Source organism: Lactuca serriola, chromosome 4 (assembly GCF_051521515.1).
Source record: "Lactuca serriola cultivar US96UC23 chromosome 4, Lser_US96UC23_V15, whole genome shotgun sequence".
Classification (NCBI taxonomy): Eukaryota; Viridiplantae; Streptophyta; class Magnoliopsida; order Asterales; family Asteraceae; genus Lactuca; species Lactuca serriola.
Genome location: NC_136411.1, coordinates 300,489,517 through 300,512,375, shown reverse-complemented (window position 1 = coordinate 300,512,375; position 22,859 = coordinate 300,489,517). Strand labels below are relative to the sequence as shown.

The 22,859-nt window shown below is 40.5% G+C and overlaps 1 protein-coding gene across 1 annotated transcript; it reads right to left on the bottom strand.

Moving 5' to 3' along the window:
* Nucleotides 1–8,119: 8,119 nt before the first annotated feature.
* Nucleotides 8,120–9,763, bottom strand: LOC145099466 (uncharacterized). The gene has a single exon (XM_079037039.1). The coding sequence runs from the start codon at nucleotides 9,761–9,763 to the stop codon at nucleotides 8,120–8,122; it is 1,644 nt and encodes a 547-aa protein (XP_078893165.1).
* Between the last annotated feature and the right edge of the window lie 13,096 nt (nucleotides 9,764–22,859).

The window sequence follows — 22,859 nt, the reverse complement described above, 5'->3', positions numbered from 1 at the left end:
CAAGCACCTCTCAACAAACCACGCAACATCCCTCTTCATACAGGGCCACCAATACTCTTTCCTCAGGTCCAAATACATCTTAGTGAATTTCGACCGATGAGCCTCTTCCATCAAAATGGTACGTGTTCCTCCCACAAATGGCACGAAAGGCAGTGTACCTATCGATTAGTAATGTAGTTCAAGCAAGTAGGGTATCGAACACAGGGAACGGTAAACAATTAAAATAAATGCTAATAAAACAAGTAATAGAAAATGGGTTTTCTCTAGTTTTGCAAGACTAGAAACTTAAACAATTAACTAAAACATAAACTAAGAAACTAAGAGCTAAGCAAATAAAAATCAACTAAATTCAACAGTAAAGAGGACTTATGTTTTGGTTCGACTCATTTGTTCCCATGGATGATTTCAATGTATCAGATTAATTCTTCATTGGCTACCAACTAAGATGATTAGTTTCACGTTCGATATTACTAATCCTTAGGAAACAAATTAACTCAAGCAGTGGCCAGTTGTCTAAATTAACAGATTTCCTAGTTATTGATTCGGGTTAAACAAGACTTGTAATGGTTAATTAAATTGGCCCTTCAATTAACCTCTTGCTGATGTTCATCAAACAAGCTCACACATTAACTTACCTATCTTCTAGTTAATTCTAGTTTCACATTCGTTATTCCTAGACATACAACTATGTGGTCACAATAAATCATATGAAATTAATAACTAAGAGATGTTCATACAACTTAATTACTAATTTATTAACAGAAGAATAGTTATTGTTAACACATAAGGTTCTTTAACAAGCTTAATAAAACATAATTACCAATTAAAATTAATCCTACTCAAATAATCAATCCATGTTCACAAAATTGTCTACCCTAACAGAAGAATAAGTTTTTAGCTCATGATTGCAGTAAACATAAACTCAAAAACGAAATAAAAGTATGTAAACATGATTCAAATCAAAAAGTTACTAAGAATAAACCAAAATTGTCTTGATTCTCTTCACAATTGAATGTAGGGTTGATTCTTCAGTTCCTCACGACCTAGCAGCACTTCCAATCGTTTCTCAGCCTCCTAGGGTTTCTCTCCATGCTAGGGTATCGATCTGAAAGTCCCTTTATATAGATTTCCACAAACCAGAGGCTACTCGGCGAGTCCAGTGACCTACTCGGCGAGTCCGTCACTTAAAACCCGTGTATGGCAAGTCAGCGCGTCCAGAATCGCGAAAGTTCGATACAACTCGCCGAGTAATCGACCCTACTCGCTGAGTACGTTTCGAATCAGCATTTTCTCAAAACACGAAAGTCATTCGAAATTGTGTCTACTTTTCAGAACATTTTGAATCTCGTCAATCGGAGTTACGGTTCGTGATATATCGCCAAAACACTGATGAGGGGTCAAGCTGTCCAGCAACGTCCTTCTTTCTTCAAAATCCAAGATCCAAGCGTCCAATCGCCAATTCCGCTTCATTTTCCTTTCGAGAATGTAATTGTTGCTGATAAATGAAATTATAAACTAATTAAGCACCTTTTGTTCATTAAATGAGATAAAATCAACATAAAGTATTAAGATAATGCATGAATTTTATAACTAGATATGCTCATATCAGTCACAGTATACCACAAAGTCCTCCATCCCCTCCGGGAGGGCTAACACCGGGGCTTCGCATAACCTTTGGCGAAGCGTCTCAAAGGAGACCTGTTGCTCGGGGCCCCATGAAAAAGCGACACCTTTCCGGGTCAACCTGGTGAGTGGCACTGCGATTTTAGAGAAATCCTTGATAAATTTGCGATAATAACCCGCCAACCCTAAGAAAATCCTGATCTCGGAAGGTGACCTCGGCACCTCCCAACTCATCACCGCCTCAACTTTGGCAGGGTCGACCAATATCCCTTTCTGGTTAACAAGATGTCTTAGGAACTGGACCTCCCGCAACCAGAAATCACATTTGGAGAATTTGGCATAAAGCCTCTCCTATCTCAGAACTCCGAGAATATCCCTCAAATGCTCCTCATGCTGCTCTCTAGATCTCGAATATACCAAAATGTCGTCGATAAATACAATCACCGACCGATCCAGCATCGGCCTGCACACTCAGTTCATGAGATCCATGAACACTGTCGAGGCATTGGTGAGCCCGAAAGGCATCACCACAAACTCGTAATGCCCATAACGCGTCCTGAACGCTGTCTTCTGGACGTCCTCATCTCGCACCCTCACCTGATGATATCTAGACCTCAAATCGATCTTGGAGAACCAAGATGCTCCCTGTAACTGATCGAACAAATCATCGATCCTCGGCAACGGGTAACGGTTCTTGACCGTTAGCTTGTTCAACTCCCGGTAATCAATGCACATCTGGTGTGAACCATCCTTCTTCTTGACAAACAGGATAGGCGCTCCCCACGGCGAGCTGCTCGGCCGAATAAACCCCTTCCCCAGCAGCTCCTGAAGCTGCGAGGATAACTCTTGCATCTTTGGAAGTGCAAGGCGATATGGCACCTTAGCGATAGGCGCAGCCCCCGAAACCAAATCGATACTGAACTCCACTTGCCTCACAGGAGGCACACCCGACAACTCCTCAGGAAATACATTAGGGAACTCACGCACTATCGGAACCTCCTCAACTGACCTCGGTCTCTTGGAATCCACCCGTGTATCCATCACATACGCCACAAAACCCTTACAGCCCTGCTGTAGACACTGCCTCGCCCTAGCGGCCGAACAAAACGCTGATCCGGAACGTGTACCCTCGCCGTACACCATAAGAACTCCCCCACTAGGGTCTCATATGGTTACCATTTGTCGCTCGCAGTCGATAACCGCACCGAATTTGCTCAACCAGTCCATGCCCATAATGACACAGACATCACCCATCGCAATAGGAACCAAATCAATCGGGAACACAACACCGAAAATCTCGAACACGCACCCCCGGAGAACCTCCGTGGCATATATCACCCTCTCGTCAGCTATGGAAACTCTCAGAGGCCGACTCAATTCCTCACGACTAACACTGATATGCTGACTAAAAGCCAAAGATACAAAAGACCGACTCGCACCCGAGTCAAGTAACACCAAGGCAGGTACAGAATTCACAAGAAAAGTACCTACGCATAACATAATATAAGCATAATATCTCATCATCAAAATAAATACACAAAAGAATACATACTAGCCACGACATCGGGCGTTGCGCGAACCTCCTCCGCAGTCAACTGAAAAGCTCTCCCTCGTGCCCTCGGCGCCTCGGCCTTCACTGGCCGACTCTCGGTAGCTCTGATGGCGGCAGGGGCAGATCCCTGAGATGATCCTTGCAATTGCGGACACTCTGCCTTCCGGTGTCCGGTCTGGTTGCAGTAGAAACACACCGCAAACCCCTTGGGGCAGTCCTAGGCCATATGCCCCTCCTTGCCACACTTGTAGCAGGATCCCGCTCTACAGACTCCATCATGACCCTTGCCGCACTTCCCACAAGTGCGGCCCTTCTGGTTCCCTGATTTGGGATCAGCGGGCTTGGCCCGCTTGGCTGCCGGCTGAGACTGCGCCGGTCGCCGATCCCTCCCCTGAGACTCCGCCTCCTCCCGGGCCTGAGTCTCTTGCTCAATCTCCCTCTTCCGGGCATTTACCTGAAGCTCGGCAAATGTTCGGTACGAGGAGTTCGCCACGAACTCCCGAATGTCTCACCTCAAGATACCCAAATATCGGCTCATACGTGCCTGCTCAGTGGACACGTGCTCAGGGCAGAACATTGTCCTCTCGTGGAACATCCTGGTAATCATCGTAACAGACTCAGTACCCTGCTTGAGGGTCAGAAACTCCTAGGCCAAACGCTCCCTCTCCACCTGGAGAACATACTCATCTCGGAACATGGCAGTGAACCTCTCCCAGGTCACTGCCGCAAGCTCAGCAGGCGTAAAGTGCGCCATCACAAACTTCCAGCAGTCCTTCGCTCCCAAGCGAAGCTGGTTCAGCGCGAACCGAACTCTCAAATGCTCAGGAGATGAGCAAGTGAAGAAACACCCCTCTATGTCAGAAATCCATCTCATAGCCGCCACTGGGTCCTGGGTCCCATCAAACTCCGGCGGTTTTGTGTTGCTGAACTCTCGGAACACCAACGCATCACCACCCTGCGGCCTCGCGACATCAATAGTTGCGGTGGCCGCTACAACAGCAGCCTCAGAAAGAGCGGCATAACGCTCGTCAAAGGTCTCAATCAACGTGGTCTTAATAGACCCGAATATCTCTGGTATCTCTGCCCTGATGGCCGTAGCCACCTCCTCATGGATGATCCGGCGGATCTCCTCATCACTGGCCCCACTGCTCTCATGCATAAGACGTGTCCTCACCATGATCTACCTCTGAAATACAACATACGATAAATTAGAATCCATTCGAGCATACTCACATTCGACAACTCATTCTTCCTTGACCCTTGGTATTCCAAAGATTCCTACTTGGGCTGTACACCGCTCTGGTGCTTTCAGTAGTACGGGCCCAATACTACTGTCTGCACCGTATCAGAATACACCCCAAGTCCTTCTCTTCGGATCCCAAATTCCAAGTACTTTATCATGCATAATCCACTCTCTAACAGATCTCTCATAAACCCCTCGCTGCTACCTACTCACTCTCAAGCATCTCATAGCAGCTCACCTCTCCCTAGGCTAAGGCATCACAATCAGGCCACTCTAGTCCTAATAGGAGTACCTAGCCTACTCTAGCATGAGAATACATCATATCAATATCAATATCACATAACATGAGGGTATTTTGGGAAATCACCGTTCGGGCGCGGACTGATCGTACACACAACTCTGCTCGGCGTTATTCCAAAAATCTTTTACCCTTTTTGAAAATACTTCTCAAATCCTCAGTTTGAGTTCAAATACGCCCGAAGGTGTACTCGAATCCCTCAAACCAAGGCTCTGATACCAACTTGTAACACCGTAAATTTCAAAATAATTTTTCGCATAATATAAAAACATATTCATTTAATTTTCATAAAAAGATCAATGTTTGAAACTCCAATCCATGACATATAAAGAATCCCAAGATCACATAACATGAAAATCCCATGTGTGTGTACTGATCAAGCCGGCGCCTTCCCACGGTCATCACTAGTACCTGAAACAAATAACACCAACACTGTAAGCACAAAGCTTAGTGAGTTCCCCAAAATACCACACATAACACATATTAGCCACTCGAGGCTATAACTCTGTGGGTCCATGGACCCTACTCTGTGAACCCTCTGGTTCTATCTCTGTGAACCTTCCAGTTCCAACTCTATAAACATGCACAGCATAAATCACATAGAAATAATGCAGTACAACACATAACATACATATAGCATACAAATACTGTCACATAACTCTGATTACCTACTCAAGGTAAAGTATAGTGAGAAGACTCACCTCGCGTATCTCGATAACTCGCAAATCCCGGAAATCACTCGTGCTCGATCCGCCGAGCTATAATCCTCCTATAACACAATATATCTCTAATTAACACTTTCACAAATAAGGTTGACTACCCCTATCAAGTCAACTCTGGTCAACGGTCAACTTTGACCGGACTCGACGAGTGCACTAGAGCGACTCGGCAAGTCTATACGTGTTCACTAACTCCCTAGGATCCTCCCTTGACACGTCGAGTACTCCCCTGACTCGACGAGTTCCACCTGGCATGAATCGCGGGGCCACCACGACTCAACTCGCCGAGTCTCAAGAACAACTCGGCGAGTTCCAGCTTGACTCGGTCCACCCGTCAACCCTCTCTGACTCACCCTGACTCACTGAGTCAACCCCTTAACTCGGCAAGACCACTCGCTGAGTGGTTAAGGACAATCTTCATGCTACTCGTCGAGTCTGTTCTTCGGACTCGGTGAGTCTATGCCATGCATAAACTCAAACTCACTCCTAAGGTCAGATCCGTTCCAATAACTCATAGATACAGTCCTTCCAAGCACATATATCACGTAAAGTTACAATCTTGGTGCTCATGCAAATGTCCAAAGGCCTTATTTGATGATATGGTCTCTAGAATGTTATTTTAAGCTTATGGTCTCCATTAACACTCATAAAGTTTGAGGGAAAAGAGTCTCTGGACCTCTTTGGGTCCAGATCTAAAGCACCAACACAAGAAGAGGCCAATTACTCCATGGATCTTTCCACAAAGAAACCCTAACTCTAAGATTTACACCAAGGACTGAGAAAGGAACGAATGGTTACCTCAAATGAAGTCTCTGAGCTCAGAAATCACTGGATTAGCACCCTTTTGGTCTCCTCTTGCCTTGTTCCTCTTCTATATGCAAAAACACCCACAAATAGTCAAGGACCTTCCTCTTCTCTCTCACAAAACGCTCAAGGACTCTTTAGGGTTCTCTCTGGGGTTGGTGGCCGCAAATGACGGCCATAAGCCCCTTTAAATAGGTCTCATACCCTGGAAATTAGGGTTTCATTAAACATCATGGACTCGCTGAGTCCACCTTTTGGACTCGCCGAGTCCAGACGCGAACCCTTTCCCAAAACCGCGATCATACTCGGCGAGTTTGAGCTCCAACTCGCCGAGTCTCCTTACAAATCACCAAAAATTAAAAGAATAAATGATACCTGGGAATCCGGGCTGTTACATTTTTTATTCACTTACAAATCTGTCAACCCCAAGAGACCAGGTTTCGTATCGACGGACATCGTGCCTCCATTTCCGAATAATTCTCAATTCTATTGGACTTCCAATTCCATCGCGCTTCAATTCAGATATGCTGGTCATTGTTTGTTGTTCGTTTCTGACAGTAGGTGAATTGTGTTAGTAACTTTCCATTTTAAATTGATATAATGAGCCTATATAAAAGATCATAATTTTTTCTGTAGTTTACTACATATCTGTAATACACATAAATATTTGTTGGTGTCTAATACTGAATGACTATAGTAAAATGACGATATGAACGGGATGACAGTATGCGGTGATGATGTGGGACACCTCAGTTGCAGTGATTTTTTGTAATAAGTCTCTATACACAACATTTTTTGTTTCGTTGTACGGCATATCATCATCTCTTTCTATAAGGATCTTCAATGAATATGGGGAAGTTGCTCTAGAAAGTGCTACATACAACTGCCCATGTGAGAAAACGGGTTGAGACAGATAAACACTGATTTTTTTCAGAGACTACCCTTGGCTTTTGTTGATTGTCATTGTATAGCATAACTTAACAGGGAATTGCTTTCATGTAAATGAGACAGGAAAATCTAATGGTTTATGGATGAACTTTATGCGAGGTATATAGACTCGTTGTCCGATGGATGTCCCTGTGATTATAGTCACCTCAATCACTGCTGGCAGAAGTTGTGTGACAATTAGTCTGGTTCCATTACATAAGCCATCTCGTTGCCTGATGTTTCGCATTAACATTATGGGTGTCTTCAACTTTAATTCCAATGTGTGTGGTGGTATTCCTGGGAAAGTCAACTGATTTAGGTATTCTATGGGGAACAATCCCTCTAAATCTGATGTGTGCTTTTCGTTCGGTTCCATTGCATCCGTATTGTTATATGTCATGCTATCCGTTTCAACCGATTTGAGGATTATGTTGTTGATATTATCGGCAGCTTCATTAGTTGGACAGACAATCGCTCGTGTTGATAGATCGATTACGGTCGAAGTGTTAAGTAATTTTGTGTCGTATACAAAACGTATCAGTTGTTGTAGTGAGTCATGCGCTGGAGGTATCAACAATGAATGAGGGATCTGAATGAAAGACGTGTCGCGTGGATCATCTGGATCAGGCCGTCCAACTATGCCCTCACCAATTTGAAGTAGCCATTCGGCAAAGAAGGCTGTTGACATTGTCTGCGGATTCTTATCCTCATTGGAACCGAGCCTCATGTTTTGAGTCAACATCTGAATGTCGAAAAACTTCCATAGATATGAGTTTGGCACTATAAGATCTATGATTTGGGATCGTGTGCCTTTTGGCAAAACGGGTAGTGTTTGTCGAAAGTCACCCCCAAGAAGGACTGAAATACCACCGAATGGCTTCTCGTCACAGTCAAGTACATCCCGTAAAGACCTATCAAGATATTCAAAGCATCGTCTATCACTCATAGGGGCTTCATCCCATATGATGAGTGATGTATGTTTCATAAGATCGGCTAGTGATGTTCTTTTTTTTTATATCGCATGATCTGTTGCTAGCGAGATCAATTGGTATCTTAAATCTCGAATGCGCTGTAGTTCCAGAAGGCAAAAGCAATGATGTTATTCCGGAAGCGGCGACTACAAGAACAACCTTTCCGAGCGATCGAAAAAAAGAAAGAATAGTTGTCCAAAGGAATGTCTTTCCGGTACCCCCATGGCCATAAACGAACATAAGAATATGTTTGTTAGCTTCTATACGGGAAAAAACACTTCCATAGATCGCCATCTGCTGCGTATTTAGTTGTGGAAGCAATTGTGCATGTTGATCTGCCAAAACCCTTTTGTCGTAAGTCATCTCTTCCAGGAGTAGTCGATTTTGGAGAATTGTATGCATAACAGGTGATGGCATGGGCAAATTGAAATGAGCAAGTGATCTTGCTGGAACAGAAGAAGAGAGCATGTCTTCTAGATCATTAAGTAATTGCTGACGAACTACATCGTCTGTTGCAGAGAAAGCCTTATCAGGTAATGTTGATTTTAATCTATAAATGTAGCCGTCTGACATTTTTTCATAAGCCTTTTGCCACAAAAGGTTTGGATCTGTAACTTCACAGAATAATAACAAACTACAAAAAAGAAGACGGAGTTGGAATGGTGTTGCCCATGTAGAAGCATCATTGAACGCAACAAGACACTCAATGTCATCCCCTATGATTCCAAGCGCATTACATGCAGATCTGTATGTAGGGTGAACATAACCAGATACGGTTAGGAGGTCTTCAAAAGAGGTACAACCCTTTTGGTGACACAACAACAACCGCAAGTAGAACAATTCACCAGATGATGGATGCACAAATACAAGACGACCAACCATGTTAGATGAAACAGCTGCTCTCCTATCCCACGATTTGGAAGGGCCATCCCATTTGTAGTATTTTGGATACTCAATATATGTGTTTTCATGGCCCGTCGGGTCCTTTGCGTTGCTTTCAAACCATGCTAAAAGGGTTGTCCTAGTAGCAGATGGATTACGGAGAACTTGTATTATTGTTGTGTCTTCCTTGAAAAGAATTGGCTGACTATTTTCTTCATGAACTGAGAGTATATGGACCGCTGGATTTCGGTGATGTATAGGGAAATCAAATATTCGCCATGCTGCTTCATGCGGACAAATATATCTACCATCCAAATATGTTTTTATCTCATCGATGCGTTGCTTTTCTTGACACATGACATCCGGTTGTTCATTTACAGTGTTGCTTGGTCCAACATCATTGACACCTACATCCTTTTGAATGACATATCTGACACGATCTGTTCCCTTTGAGATATACTTAAAAAGGTATTTGATCATCATGTTCCACCCACAATATTCTACATTTATATGAGCTTCGAATCTGGAGCAAAGTTTCTTGTTATATGGCACAACATATCCACTGTGGATAATGATTCCACATGATGTTGTGTATTGGGCATCTGGTCCGCGTTTGTAGCGAGCGTAACCTTCTATATCAAAGACTGTAGCAGCGAGGAATGGCTTTGGGAAATGTTTGCTGCACTTTCCATCCTTCATACATGGAGCTCTTTCATTGAGCAATCCACACGGACCATGGATCATGCACGTTGTTATAATTGCATATAGTTGAGGCTCTAGTAATGGATCCGACAGTTCTGTTGTAATAAACGCATCAACTTCTTCCAGAGTTTTTATCTTGTATTCAACATTTACCCAAATTAATGTGTGACAATGGGGAAGCCCTCTTTTTTGAAATTCAATTGTGTACAAATCTACACAGATATAGAAATCTGTTATATAGGAAAAGGGAAACAAATCGAAATGGGAATTAACAAATAGTTATAAACTATTGGGAAACAATACTGAGCACACTATAGAAGTGAAGTAATAATTGATAAATACAAAGAATGGTTATACGTACATGCATCGATTTCTCCAAAAGGTTTATCCTGCTTTAGGTAATTTATGAAGGATTGTACTTTCAGCTTGAATACTCAGCAATGATATCTGCTCTGCTTTGCGGGTCTCTCTGATCATGCATGTACATATACCGTGTAATCTCCGGCCATTTGACATTGCATGTAAATGTAATGAAATACTGTGGATTTCCGTGTACCCTACAGATCGCTAAAGCATCTTGATAGTGGCTATACATATAACGTGGACCACCAGTAAAAGATGCTGGTAGGAACACACGTTTTCCAACTGATCGGGACTCCCTATCACCTTTCGATAATGCATCATAAAGGCCTCCAACATATTCGGAACGAAGGGTTTCCTGATGTGTTGCATAAAACTGGAGACGACTATCCTCGATACATGTAAACGCATCAACTAAATACTGCTGAAACAATTTAGAAGAATTAAGAATAGCAGACCATATGTACTGACGCCCGTGAAGGTGGTATGCATAATACATATTTACCATGAGGTTTTTAGCCCCAACATCAGTTCTATTTCCTAATCTCATGATCGGACACCAACCGGGCTCACCGTATGGAAACAAAAGCGGGTAATGCAGAGGCATATAAGTAGGGTGTAGCTTAATAATACGCTAAGGACGACCTGTATTGGAATGAATGACAATGTCGTAACGATCACCAGCAGACGCATCACCTGTAACAATACAACCTAAAGATCCAGGTGTAGGTAAATCATACCTACGATCAGCAATGTCATTAAATAGACGAACTGAATATGATGGGATGTTCATCTCATCTGCAAACTGTTTTGCAGTCTTAAACGTCCGTACGTATTCGTTATACTAGAAACCTAACCACGCCCTCATCCAGAAGATTTTTCTGAGGATTTTTAAACGATTTCAACCTGTTCTGAACCTCGTTAGCTGTATCAAATAGATATAACTGGAGAAATCTAGGCCCCTTTACAGCATCAGGACAGAGGGAACCGATCCTATGACTAATTTGTCCTAAAACCTTAAAAACATAAGGACCACGACCATCGTTCAGTTCATCGTCTATAGTGGTGCCAAAAGATGTCATAGAGAACATACTATTATAAGCCCTAATGTCCCTCAGGAAGCTGTTATTACGGAAAAGCGACATGTATTCAGGTGGAAATGTAGAGGGATAGGGCAGGACAACTTCACCAGACCTGCAACAACGACTATACCTCGGATGATTACGCGTAGATAATTTCATACTTCTTTCAGAAAACCAAAAAAAGACACCACAATACTCGCAGACACAACGACTATCCCCTAGGTCAACATAATGAGGAAGAACAGGCGGAAGCCTCATCCGACCTGGCCGTGGACCACGGCGAGCAGCATGAGCAACCTGAACATAAGGAACAACCAACGTTGAGGCGGCATCACCAGCAACAGCTGAAGGGACACCATCACGGCAAAGTCGTTTCCGCGGACCGTACATCACAACATTTAAATGCAACGAATAGAAAATAAAAAAAACTACACCAGGAACGAAAATACACAACGTGACAATTAGAAGATAAGAAAACGGAATAGAAAGCAAACATTCTACCTGCACACAAACGAAGGAAGCAGAAGAAGCAAATGGAGGTGTCTGAACCGCGAAAAGGAAGAAAGAGTAATGCAGAGAAAGCAAGGAAACAGAAGAAGAAAGAGTACTGAATGCACAAGGTTCGAAAATACGGATAAAGATGAAAGAAACAGACGTGGGATTAGTTGAGAAGAAACAGCAAATAAGACCCTCAACAAAATTAATGAAGAACAATAAGACCCAACAAAATTAATGAAGAACAATAAGACCCTTGAAAAAAACAAAGAAAACAGAAGGATGATTCTTGGCAAATAACAGATAAGTTCACTATTCCTAAAAACTAACCTCCTTTAATATATATATATATATATATATATATATATATATATATATATATATATATATATATATATATAAGAATATAGATAAAATAGGTGTCTGTATACATTTATTTTTGTAAAATATGTTTTTGTATATATTTTTTTATAAAAACGGATTTGTATATATTTATATACTTAACAAATATTTATTTATAACTAGATATTTCATATAAAAAAAGTTTTTATATAGAAAATATAAGATTTTTAAGTGAAAATACGTTTTTTTGTATAAATATGATTTTATAAAGAAAAAACATATTAGAAACAATTCTTTAGAAAAAAAAAGTTATAAAAAAACTAAAGTTAGGATGAATTCATAATAAAATTCTAAAATTTGGGCAAAAAGGGTAAACTTTGGACCAAATTTGTAACAAAATTTAAAATATGGGCCAAAAGTGTAAATTTTGGACCAAATTTGTAATAAATTTTGAAATCTGAGCCAAAAATGTAATTTTTTAAAGTTGGATGACCTGTTGACCGGGTCAAAGGGTTAAATTGAATACGATTGCCGGTATTTGGGACTTAATTGAATAAAAAAATATATATGGACTAAATCGATTATAAAGCCAATATGTAGGGACTTTATTGCAGTTTTCCCTTATTTTTCAGTGGGGTCCTTTTTTTATCTTTACCTACCGTTTACTATTGACGGCATAACCAACACACGTGTGTTTTCCTCTGTTGATCAGTGGCTTCAAAAATGACACATCATCGAGTTGGACGATACGTGTTGTGCCTCCATTCTTCTTCATCATGACGCTGCCTCCCCCACCTAATTACACCGTCAATTGAGTCCAAGATAAACATACACGCACACTGCCAGCTTCCTCCATCATTTCACTACCTCTCTCAGCAAAACAGTTCTATGATGTTATTGGTGTTTTTTTTTCAATGGGGTCCTTTTTTTATCTTTTTTTATCTTTACCTACAGTTTACTATTGACGACATAACCAACACACGTGTGTTTTCCTCTGTTGATCAGTGGCTTCAAAAATGGCACATCATCGGGTTGGACGATACGTGTTGTGCCTCCATTCTTCTTCATCATGATGTTGCCTCCCCCACCCAATTACACCATCAATCGAGTCCAAGATAAGCACACACGCACACTTCCAGCTTCCTCCATCATTTCACTACCCCTCTCAGCAAAACAGTTCTATGCTGTTATTGGTGGATTTTTTTTTTCAATGGGGTCCTTTTTTTATCTTTTTTATCTTTACCTATTGTTTACTATTGACGGGATAACCAACACACGTGTGTTTTCCTCTGTTGATCAGTGGCTTCAAAAATGACACATCATCGGGTTGGACGATACGTGTTGTGTCTCCATTCGTCTTCATCATGATGCTGCCCCCCCCCCCCACCCACCCATTTACACCGTCAATCGTGTCCAAGATAAACACACACGTACACACGCTTCCAGCTTCGTCCATCATTTCACTACCTCTCTCAGCAAAACAGTTCTATGTTGTTATTGGTGGATTTTTTTTTTCAATGGGGTCCTTTTTTATCTTTTTTTTTTATCTTTACCTATTGTTTACTATTGACGGGATAACCCACACACATGTGTTTTCCTTTGTTGATCAGTAGCTTCAAAAATGACACATCATCGGGTTGGACGATACGCGTTGTGCCTCCATTCTTCTTCATCATGACGCTGCCTCCCCCACCCAATTACATCGTCAGTTGAGTCCAAGATAAACACACACACACACACACAATTCCAGCTTCCTCCATCATTTCACTACCTCTCTCAGCAAAACACGAAGCCACCGATACTACCTATGGCGGTCTCTCTCATTTGTGTGCTCTATTTATCATATCCTCCCTCTCTCTCTCAAATGCGATTCATGAAGCCACAGTCTGTCATATCTCTCTGCTCACTCTGGCATACGAAATCAGGTAGCCACCCAACCACCTTTGACGGTATTTCTAAGCGCTCTTTTGGTGCTCCGATCTATACTGCTCTCTTCCCGTTTTGTCGACTCCAGTCAAAAGTAACCGTCTCTCTCCCTTGTTCCTTAATTTATGTCAAAGACACACTCCCATACTCCATTTATGAATTTGTCAACTGAATAAAACCTCAAGTGTCGTTTTCAAATGTCAAAATTGGAATCATTTTCCCCATATAGTCGGATTAGATTTACCTTTTTCACAATCCATTCCTACATAGAATCTGTAACTCGAACGAACTTTTGATTATTTGGAATTAACAATGGGTTCTTGGAGTGTTATTGCAGGATATGAAATTTGGAAGTTGATTTGGTTTCTCTTACTTGCTGGTTGTGGATTGAACTGCTTATAAAGTTGAACCCTATGAGATACATGCCTATAAGGCGTTCGATGAAATGTCAAAGCCAATTTATTCATTCCACTTTACCTCATTCATTACTTTATTATATTTCATTTGGATTATCATAATTTCAAAATGTTCTTTGATTATTTCTTTAAAATTTGTAAATATTTTATATTCTAGGATCTTGCATTTAATCTATCTCATAAGCATGAAAGAAACAAACTTTGGAGGAAAAGAAAAGGACAACGAATAAGTGAAATGCTTGCAAAGGTGATAGTGATTCCTCTAATTTTAATTTCATTTTTTTCCTATTTTTTAAAATTCACTTCTTACAAGGAACTCAATCAATTAGAGAAAGATGATCGAGAAAAAGGAGATTGCAAAGCGAAGGGTAATATTGGAATTTGAGAGTAATAGTTAACTTAAGATTCAAAATCTAAATCTTAACCTTTATACAATTATGTCATTATAATCTTAAATAAGTGGCTGAAATTAGAACATTTGATCAAGGATTTTGTTGTTGTTGGTTCGGATGCAAGGTACATTTTTCATTCAACTCTCTTTTTAAAAGACTATCATACCCCTACTTCTTTTTTGTTGTCCAAAATTTCCATTAGAATAGGGACATACTTTTGGAAATGAACATGATTAAGCCAAATTACGATGATTTTTTCAGTCAAAGTTGAGTTGATGCGTCATCCAGGAAAACATACTGGCAAATTGTTTTGTGTGTTTTTTTTTGTGTTCATCGATATCACCTAACGTGGCTTGCTTACTGTTATTGAGCTATGATAAAATAACAAAAGAAAAGGGAGATTGGAGTTTTTACTGCAACAAAAACAACCATTTGCTCATTTTGCCAAAAGTAACGCATCTTGAAAAAAAGGAAAGAAATAGATTGTATATCTTGGTGACTCCATTATCCAAGATATATGAGCTGCAGTACCTGCATCTTCATGTGCAGGTAATTATGTTAGTGCTAACTCATTGTTTTTTATTGCTTATATGATAAACTTTACGCATGAATTTTGATTTAATACTTATAGTACTTGTATTAGGTTAAGGATGTGGAAGAATAATTGGCGAAATTACAGGGAGGGGTAACTTTGTTGAGCCGAAAAGTAGCTGACAAAACTTTTCCAGATGCAATCAGTCATTGGAGAAAAAAGAAACAAAATGTTTAAAGATGTGTAGGATATTATTACTGAAAATTCACCCAAAAACTCAAACTAATTCAAGGTTTTGTATCTGTAAAAAGATATAAACAATACCCTTTTGTGGTAGATGTGAATATTATTTATTAATGTGATTTTTGTTTATGTAGGACGAAGTAAACATTTGTCCAAAAAAAATGTTTTTTTCGGGTTTAAATAATTTTATTCTAATATTTTCTTGCATGTTATATACAAAATAACCGATTTGTAGCAACTGCAGGCTATGTATTTGATTACATTATCCTATAACTCTAATATAAAATAACAATATTAATTAGTGGTAAATTTGTATGAACGACATCTTTCACTTCCAAATTGTGTGAGGCCTTAAGAGCAGAACAATTTGTTGGCCCTCAATGGAGTTAGGTAGTAACTTTGTCAACTATAAATTAGAAAATAGCTTCATTTTTATTGCATACGTGAAAGAGTAGATAGAATCTTATAAATCATGGAAGTATCGGGTATCATGGAAACGGTTTGTAACGACCCAAAATTCAAGACCAAAAATTTTGTTTTATTTAAGTTATCATTACATAAAACCATCAGTATGAAAGTCATAATAATATCTCATGTCAAACCAGTGTGAATAATCAAGCATGTCATCATAAAATAATATCATAGTGTAATTCCAAAGATCTCATGTGCGGAAAACATAGTGTGATGCGTTGCGATCGAGCCGGCTCCTTTCCTTTGAAAACGAAGTACCTGAAACCATAAACAAAACCTGTAAGCACGAAGCTTAATGAGTTTTCCAAAGCATACCATACACACAATCCACATATCACATATCCCGTTAGCTATAAAAGCTACCCGTATCACATATCCTGCTAGCTATAAAAGCTACATATAAGTCATGCATACAAAAACCTGTAAGAATGCCATGGGCTACCTCACATGGTCTTCACCTAGGACTGTCATGGGCTACCCCACATGGTCTTACATCCAATGTCATGGGCCACCCCACATGGTCTTTACCTAGGACTGCCATGGGCTACCCCACATGGTCTTACATCCAATGTCATGGGCCACCCTTACATGGGCCTTACCCTAGGCCCATTAAATTATTTTAGTCCATATGATTATTCTTGGATGACCCATTAATAATCCAATCATCAAAGCCCAATAGAAAGGCCCAACAATAAACCCAAGTGGGTTTCACATAAAATGTCGATTAGGGTTAAGTTTCCTATTTAACCCATTAAAGACTTAATCCACTAAGGACTTAATCTATTAAGTCCAATATTGCTTAGATTAATTTATGCCAATTATTATTATTTAATATTTCAAGTTATTAAATTATTCCTGAATGTGTCCCAAACAATTCCCACAATTAAGATTTTATGCCCTTAGGGTTTTCCAACCCAATACTAGCCCATTAGTGTCTTGGTTGGGCTTTTAAGTCATTTTGGGCCTTATTGGGCCCATTAGGGTCTCTTTGGGTCAATTAGGGTCCATGAGACCCATTAGGGTTTCCTTAATCCCATTGATCACATGCTTGGGCTTTTATGTCCATTAAGCCTCATTGGGCCCATTATGGTTTTAGTCCCTTCCTCAAACATCCCCAAACTAGCAATCCCAACACAACTAAACACACCGCCACCCAACACGGCGGCCGGTGGCGGCAGCCACCACCCTAAGGTGGTGGTTTTCAATTTCCTTTCATTATTACATTTTGCAATACACTTTACAATGCTTAAAACACAAATAAAAACACACACACCTACTAAACACACACATCCACGGCGGTGCATGGCGGCAGCCACCACCTTGTGGTGGTGGTGGTGGTGAGTTTTTCATAAATTCCCGATTACATAGCACACTCACACACCTAATTTCACGGTAACACGCACATACAGCCACCTGTGGTGGCCGACGGTGACAGATGTCGACAGCAGAACGATTTCACGTCGGCAGCCATTATAATGCAGCAAAACAAACACCCATTACTTCACAGCAACAAACACTCATCCGATGGCAAAATATCGAACACAATAACCCCTTCACGGCGGCATGAAACATCTCGGCGATAAGCAGCAGCTGCGCGAGATGGCGGCTGCAGCGGCGACGGCAAGGACGGACCCAACAGCAGCAACACAGCAGTCAGAAAGGCACCGGAATAGCCAAAAGCGGCAGCGAACGACAGCTGAAGACGTGAACGGTTGCAACAATCCACCCAAAACCCGTCATCGACTCGTCCACGGCTGATGCTACGGGCTGGGACGCATTAGTTGATCGGAAACGAAGTGAGCGGTGGCGCCCGGTGGTCTTGCACGATCTGAAACGAGAAGGAGAGTGGCGCATGGAGGTTGACGGACGGTAGTGGGGAAGATCCATAGATGGCGGCTGAATAATAAGGTAGGGTTAGGGTTTGGATGGGAGCTTAATACCTGTGCCTTTCCAAACTTATTTCCATAATGTCAAGAATGGTCCCTCTTCCCTCCTCTTCTTTCCAAACGAATCCCTCATTTTACCTTTTAACCCCTGGCAACTAAAATCCATTCGAATTAAGTCCAAAATTTACTCAACAACCCCTCCCTCTACAAATTGTTTTCAAATGAAGTCCCAATAATTACCAAGTAATCCCTTGCCTCATAATTCTTTACGGAACCCATCCGAAACTTACACTTTTAACCCCCGACTTCTAAAATATTTACAATTTGCTCCTCGAAATCACACTTTGCTAAATAATTATTGATTTTAGGGCTATAATAAAATCATTAATTTACTTATTTATTTATTAAATAAACGGGTGTTACATGGTTGGTTGAAGTCTTTTGTTGAAAGCATGTAATATTTTTTCGGTAAGCCTTGAGAAAAAAACCAAACCAGGGCGAAGCCCGGCTTCTTCACTAGTTAACTAGAAAGAGACCTATGGGTAGGATTTTTTCAAGTTTGTTTGTTTGCAGTAAATTATTGTTGTTTACATGAGAAATTCATGGTTTATATATAAAATATAGTAACAGGTTTTTTAGATTTTTTTTTCGGTTTGCAATTCGGTTTCCACCTATGTCCACGACGGGACTTGAACCCCCAACCTCGATGAGGGAGGGCAACACCGGATGCCGCTGGGCTAGAAGCCCTTTGGTACGTATTTTTTAGATAACAACACATAAACTCGCCTTTTTCTATTGATAACAAACTATTTATTATTGATAATATAGAGGCTCACATAAAACGGTAAGTTATTTTCCGTTGTCCTACTTTTACATTTGTTCATGTTGCATCATTATATACTAATATTTTTCAAAAACCAAATAATACTATATTTTTTCAGAAACTGTTAGCTGTTAAAAAATCAACCGATAAAGAATGCAAAATATATAAAAATGAACAATGTAAATAGTGTTGTAACATGACCCGAACATTAAATACAATGATCCTAGAATTTATAAACCATTACAAAACTAGAACCTTGTAACACCCAAGATCAGAAAGGCCGAGAAAGGAAAGAAAACCCTAAGTCAAAGAGTTAACTCGTCAAGTCCAGGGAGGAACTCAACGAGTCGGAGCGTGATCCGTGTCGCGACTTAAGTGACCGACTCGACGAGTCGGGGAGACTGACTCGGCGAGTCTGGTCTGGGTTGAGAAAGCCCTAATTCCGGGACTTGTACCCTATTTAAGCATCTCATTCTCCTTCTATCAGCCTCATTTGTAGCCTCGATTGTCCAGAAGCTATTCCACGAAACCCTAGTGCTCTCTTTGAGTGTGTGAGCCATTGTTGAAGAGTTGGAGTGTTCTTGAAGCCTAGAAGGAGAAAAAGGAGTTGAGGGTTCAAGAGGAAGGTTGTGGATCCAGAAGATTCATCTCTTTAGCTGCTCATTTTGGTAATCAAGTTCCTTCCTTGCCTTGTTAATTGTTGGATCATTTCATGTCCATCTTTATGAGATTTTGGACCAAGTATGATACATTTCGGGTTTGGACGTCCCCAAGCTGAATCCCTTCAGCTCCAGTTGTGTCTTGGCCCAGAGAGTCATAAAGTATCAGCCTTGAGAGTATAGGTGATGCATGGTTGTCTTAAACCCTAGTTTGTGGTGTGTTTAGCCTATATCTCCTTAGCTACACGTAAAGGTTGCAACTTTACGTAGGGAATGGGCTTTGGGAGAGTGGATCTACAGTTTGGAGTCCCTGCATGACTCAAAAGCCTCTGAATGTATGAAGGACTGAATAGACTCGGCAAGTCCTTCGAGTGGACTCGGCGAGTAGTATGAAGATTAGGAGGAACTCGACGAGTTGGATGAACAACTCGGCGAGTCTGTTAAAGTTTGCTTTAGACTCGGTGAGTCTGTTCTTGGACTCAGCGAGTCAAGTCGCAAAACCCCAAACCCTTCGAGTTAAGACTCGAATCAGTGAGTCGAGTGGAGACTCAGTGACTTGGACAGGACAGGACTCGGAAATCGGTGGACTCGGCGAGTCATGGGCTGACTCGGCGAGTCGAGTCGCGAATGGAAGGACTTTGAGCGTGTGAACTCGGCGAGTCAATAAGTAGACTCGGCGAGTAGGGTTGACCTGGAAGGTTGACCTTGACCAGGACTTTGACTTTGACTAAAGTTGACTTTCGGAGGACAGTTAGACTAACTATTATATTAATATTGGTAGCTCGGGGAGCTAGTGGAGCCGCAGTTCAGAGAGTTGTCGGGCAGCAGCCAGAGGGGTATCGGCAAGTGCAGGTGAGTTTCCCTTTTGTGTGGGTGGGTCTACGACCACAATGTCGGCCCATGTGGTTATGAGTAGAAGACCCGGGGGTTAGCCCTAGGCGCAGTATGCTAGTATGATATTCAGGACGAGGTCCAATGATAGCGGGCGGGTGCCCAAGGAATGGTTTATATGATAGTTTATACTTGTTGTCTGTGTGATACATGTATGTGCCTGGTAGGGAGGTGAGTGTGGGCGGGGTCCCGTATCTCACCAATAGCAGAGTGTGGATGGTGTTCCACATCTCATTAGCAGTAGAACAGGGGCGAGGCCCAAGTTAGGGAAAGAATGAGTGTGGGATGGGCCCGTATCTCACTATCAGTAGGAGCATGGACGGGGTTCCATGAGTCATCAGTAACAGGACAAGGGCGAGGCCCAAGATAGGCGAGGCCTCAGGACATGATTTATTAGTACGTGTTAGCTTATGTGTTGTGATATGCTTATGTGTTAGTATATGCTAGCGGGCGAGGCCCAGTGACAGGCGAGCCTAAGTGAAACAAATCTATATCCGAGCAGAGCTCGAAGCCAGGCGAGGCCTGGAGCAGCGGGGCCGTTGTAGCGAGCGAGGACTGAGGTAGGGGCGAGGCCCAGAATAGCGGGCGTGGCCCAGTATGTGCAGTATGTGTTTATGCATGGTATGTGGTAGGTTGGGGAACTCTCTAAGCTTCGTGCTTACGGTTTCCAGTTTTGGTTTCAGGTACTTCCGGTAGCAGAGGGAAGACCTCGGGGTGATCGCATGACACACACCATAAATTAGACAGCCTGGGATGTTTTACTCTGATAACGAGCATATGTTTTGAAAATTAATACTCTGAATTGTGTTATGGTTTATGATATCTTTTATGAATATGGTTTTAGAAATGATTTATAAAAGAAATTTTTAGTACGGATTTGTGGGACGTTACAAACCTAGTTTAAATCTAAACCTACTAACAAAAACCATTATAGATCATTGTCCGGTTAACATCCATGTAAGAAATAGCAACATAATATTATTTATTATTAAATTTACTTTTATTACAGCATTGTACTTTCAAATTTTCTCTCACTAATAGTATTTTTGTTGATAGATCCACTCATCCAAGTGTAGAACAAATTTATGTCGATGGTATCTAAAATAATATTTCAACTGAGAAACATAAAGTTTTTTGAGTAAAAATATTGAATTTTTTTGGGATAATCTTTTCTTTACCTCACATGTAGATGATATTCCAATTCCAATACCAGCAAGCAAGCAATCGACCTATGATCATGGTTTGTATATTTTATAAATGAGTAGAATACTACACAACGTATTTTCACCATTTTATCAGTTTGGTCACTGAATTATAATGATCAAAAAACTATTTTTCCCGAATATGTGCTTTTTAAAAACAAGTTAAAATACAAAAAAACACATATTGTGCCTTCATTATTTTGTCGATTTACCTACTAAGCAATTATTTATTTATTGATTATTACATTTGCTATAAGTTTTGAACTCGATTTGTAACTCCAAGTGCAAGTTGAGAAAGAAAATATGAATGTCTTGACCTAACCATCCCTAGCAAAGCCTTAATTCCACCTTTAGATCACAACCGAGTTTACAGATAAAGTTTTATCTCGCAATTATAAGTTTTTTTATTAGCTTTTGTAGACACCACTCACAAACAAAACATGTGAATTAACAAAAAAAAAAACTCAACAAAAATATCTAAAACGTTGAACCTAGTTACATATTGTTTTATTGAACTTATTTATTTATTTTTTTACCAAAAATACATATAAGTCATCAGTTTTTAGGTGATGAGTGTAAATATTGCTTACACGATTCTAGAATTTATCTGCAAATTAATTAAAACTAAATAAAATTATTCAATAAGAATCACAGAAAATAAAGTCTGATAAAATAAATTGAAGAACACTTGTTCTCTTTTTGTTCTCGAGTCCATATTTTGAGCTCTAAGTTCTTCATGAAGACTTTCCATGGCTTTTCTTTTCTCCGCAATCAAATAACGAATCATATTTACAGAAAAAGTGATTTAAGGGAAAAATCCAAGTTAAAGTTAAAAGAGTATTGCATACCTACCATAAACATCTCGAACAATACCCCCCCCCTCTAATACACCAATTAACAAACAGATGTTGGTGTTGAAGCTCACTTATGGTGCTAATGACCTAAAGATGCACTAATACCGAAGTGGTAGTAAAAATAATCACTAAAGCACCCTCTTCCGACTAAACTGGCACACCCCCAAACAAGGATGGCGGAAACGTCTGGGGGTGGATGAATTCATGAATCGTACCAGAACAATATGTATAATAGTGAACAAAGCAAAATGCAACCATCATAAATATAATTAAAAAAGTTACATTGTCGTAAGAGTTTCATGTTTCAAAGTTAATTACATTATAATGATAAAAAGATTTGTTTGACGCATTAGCGTCCCATCCTCAAAAGCTTGTAATTATTCGCTTTAATGATTTCCTGATAATACAAGTAGTTTTGAAAAGTGTCAACAATTAAGTTGGTGAGTTCATAAGAGTTTGTATGAAGAATTGTAAGTCTTTCCTTGTAAAATGATAGTGTTTGTTTCCAGAAAATCCAATATTTTCCTTAAAAATGGGTGTAGTCTTAAAACCCCTAAGACCGAA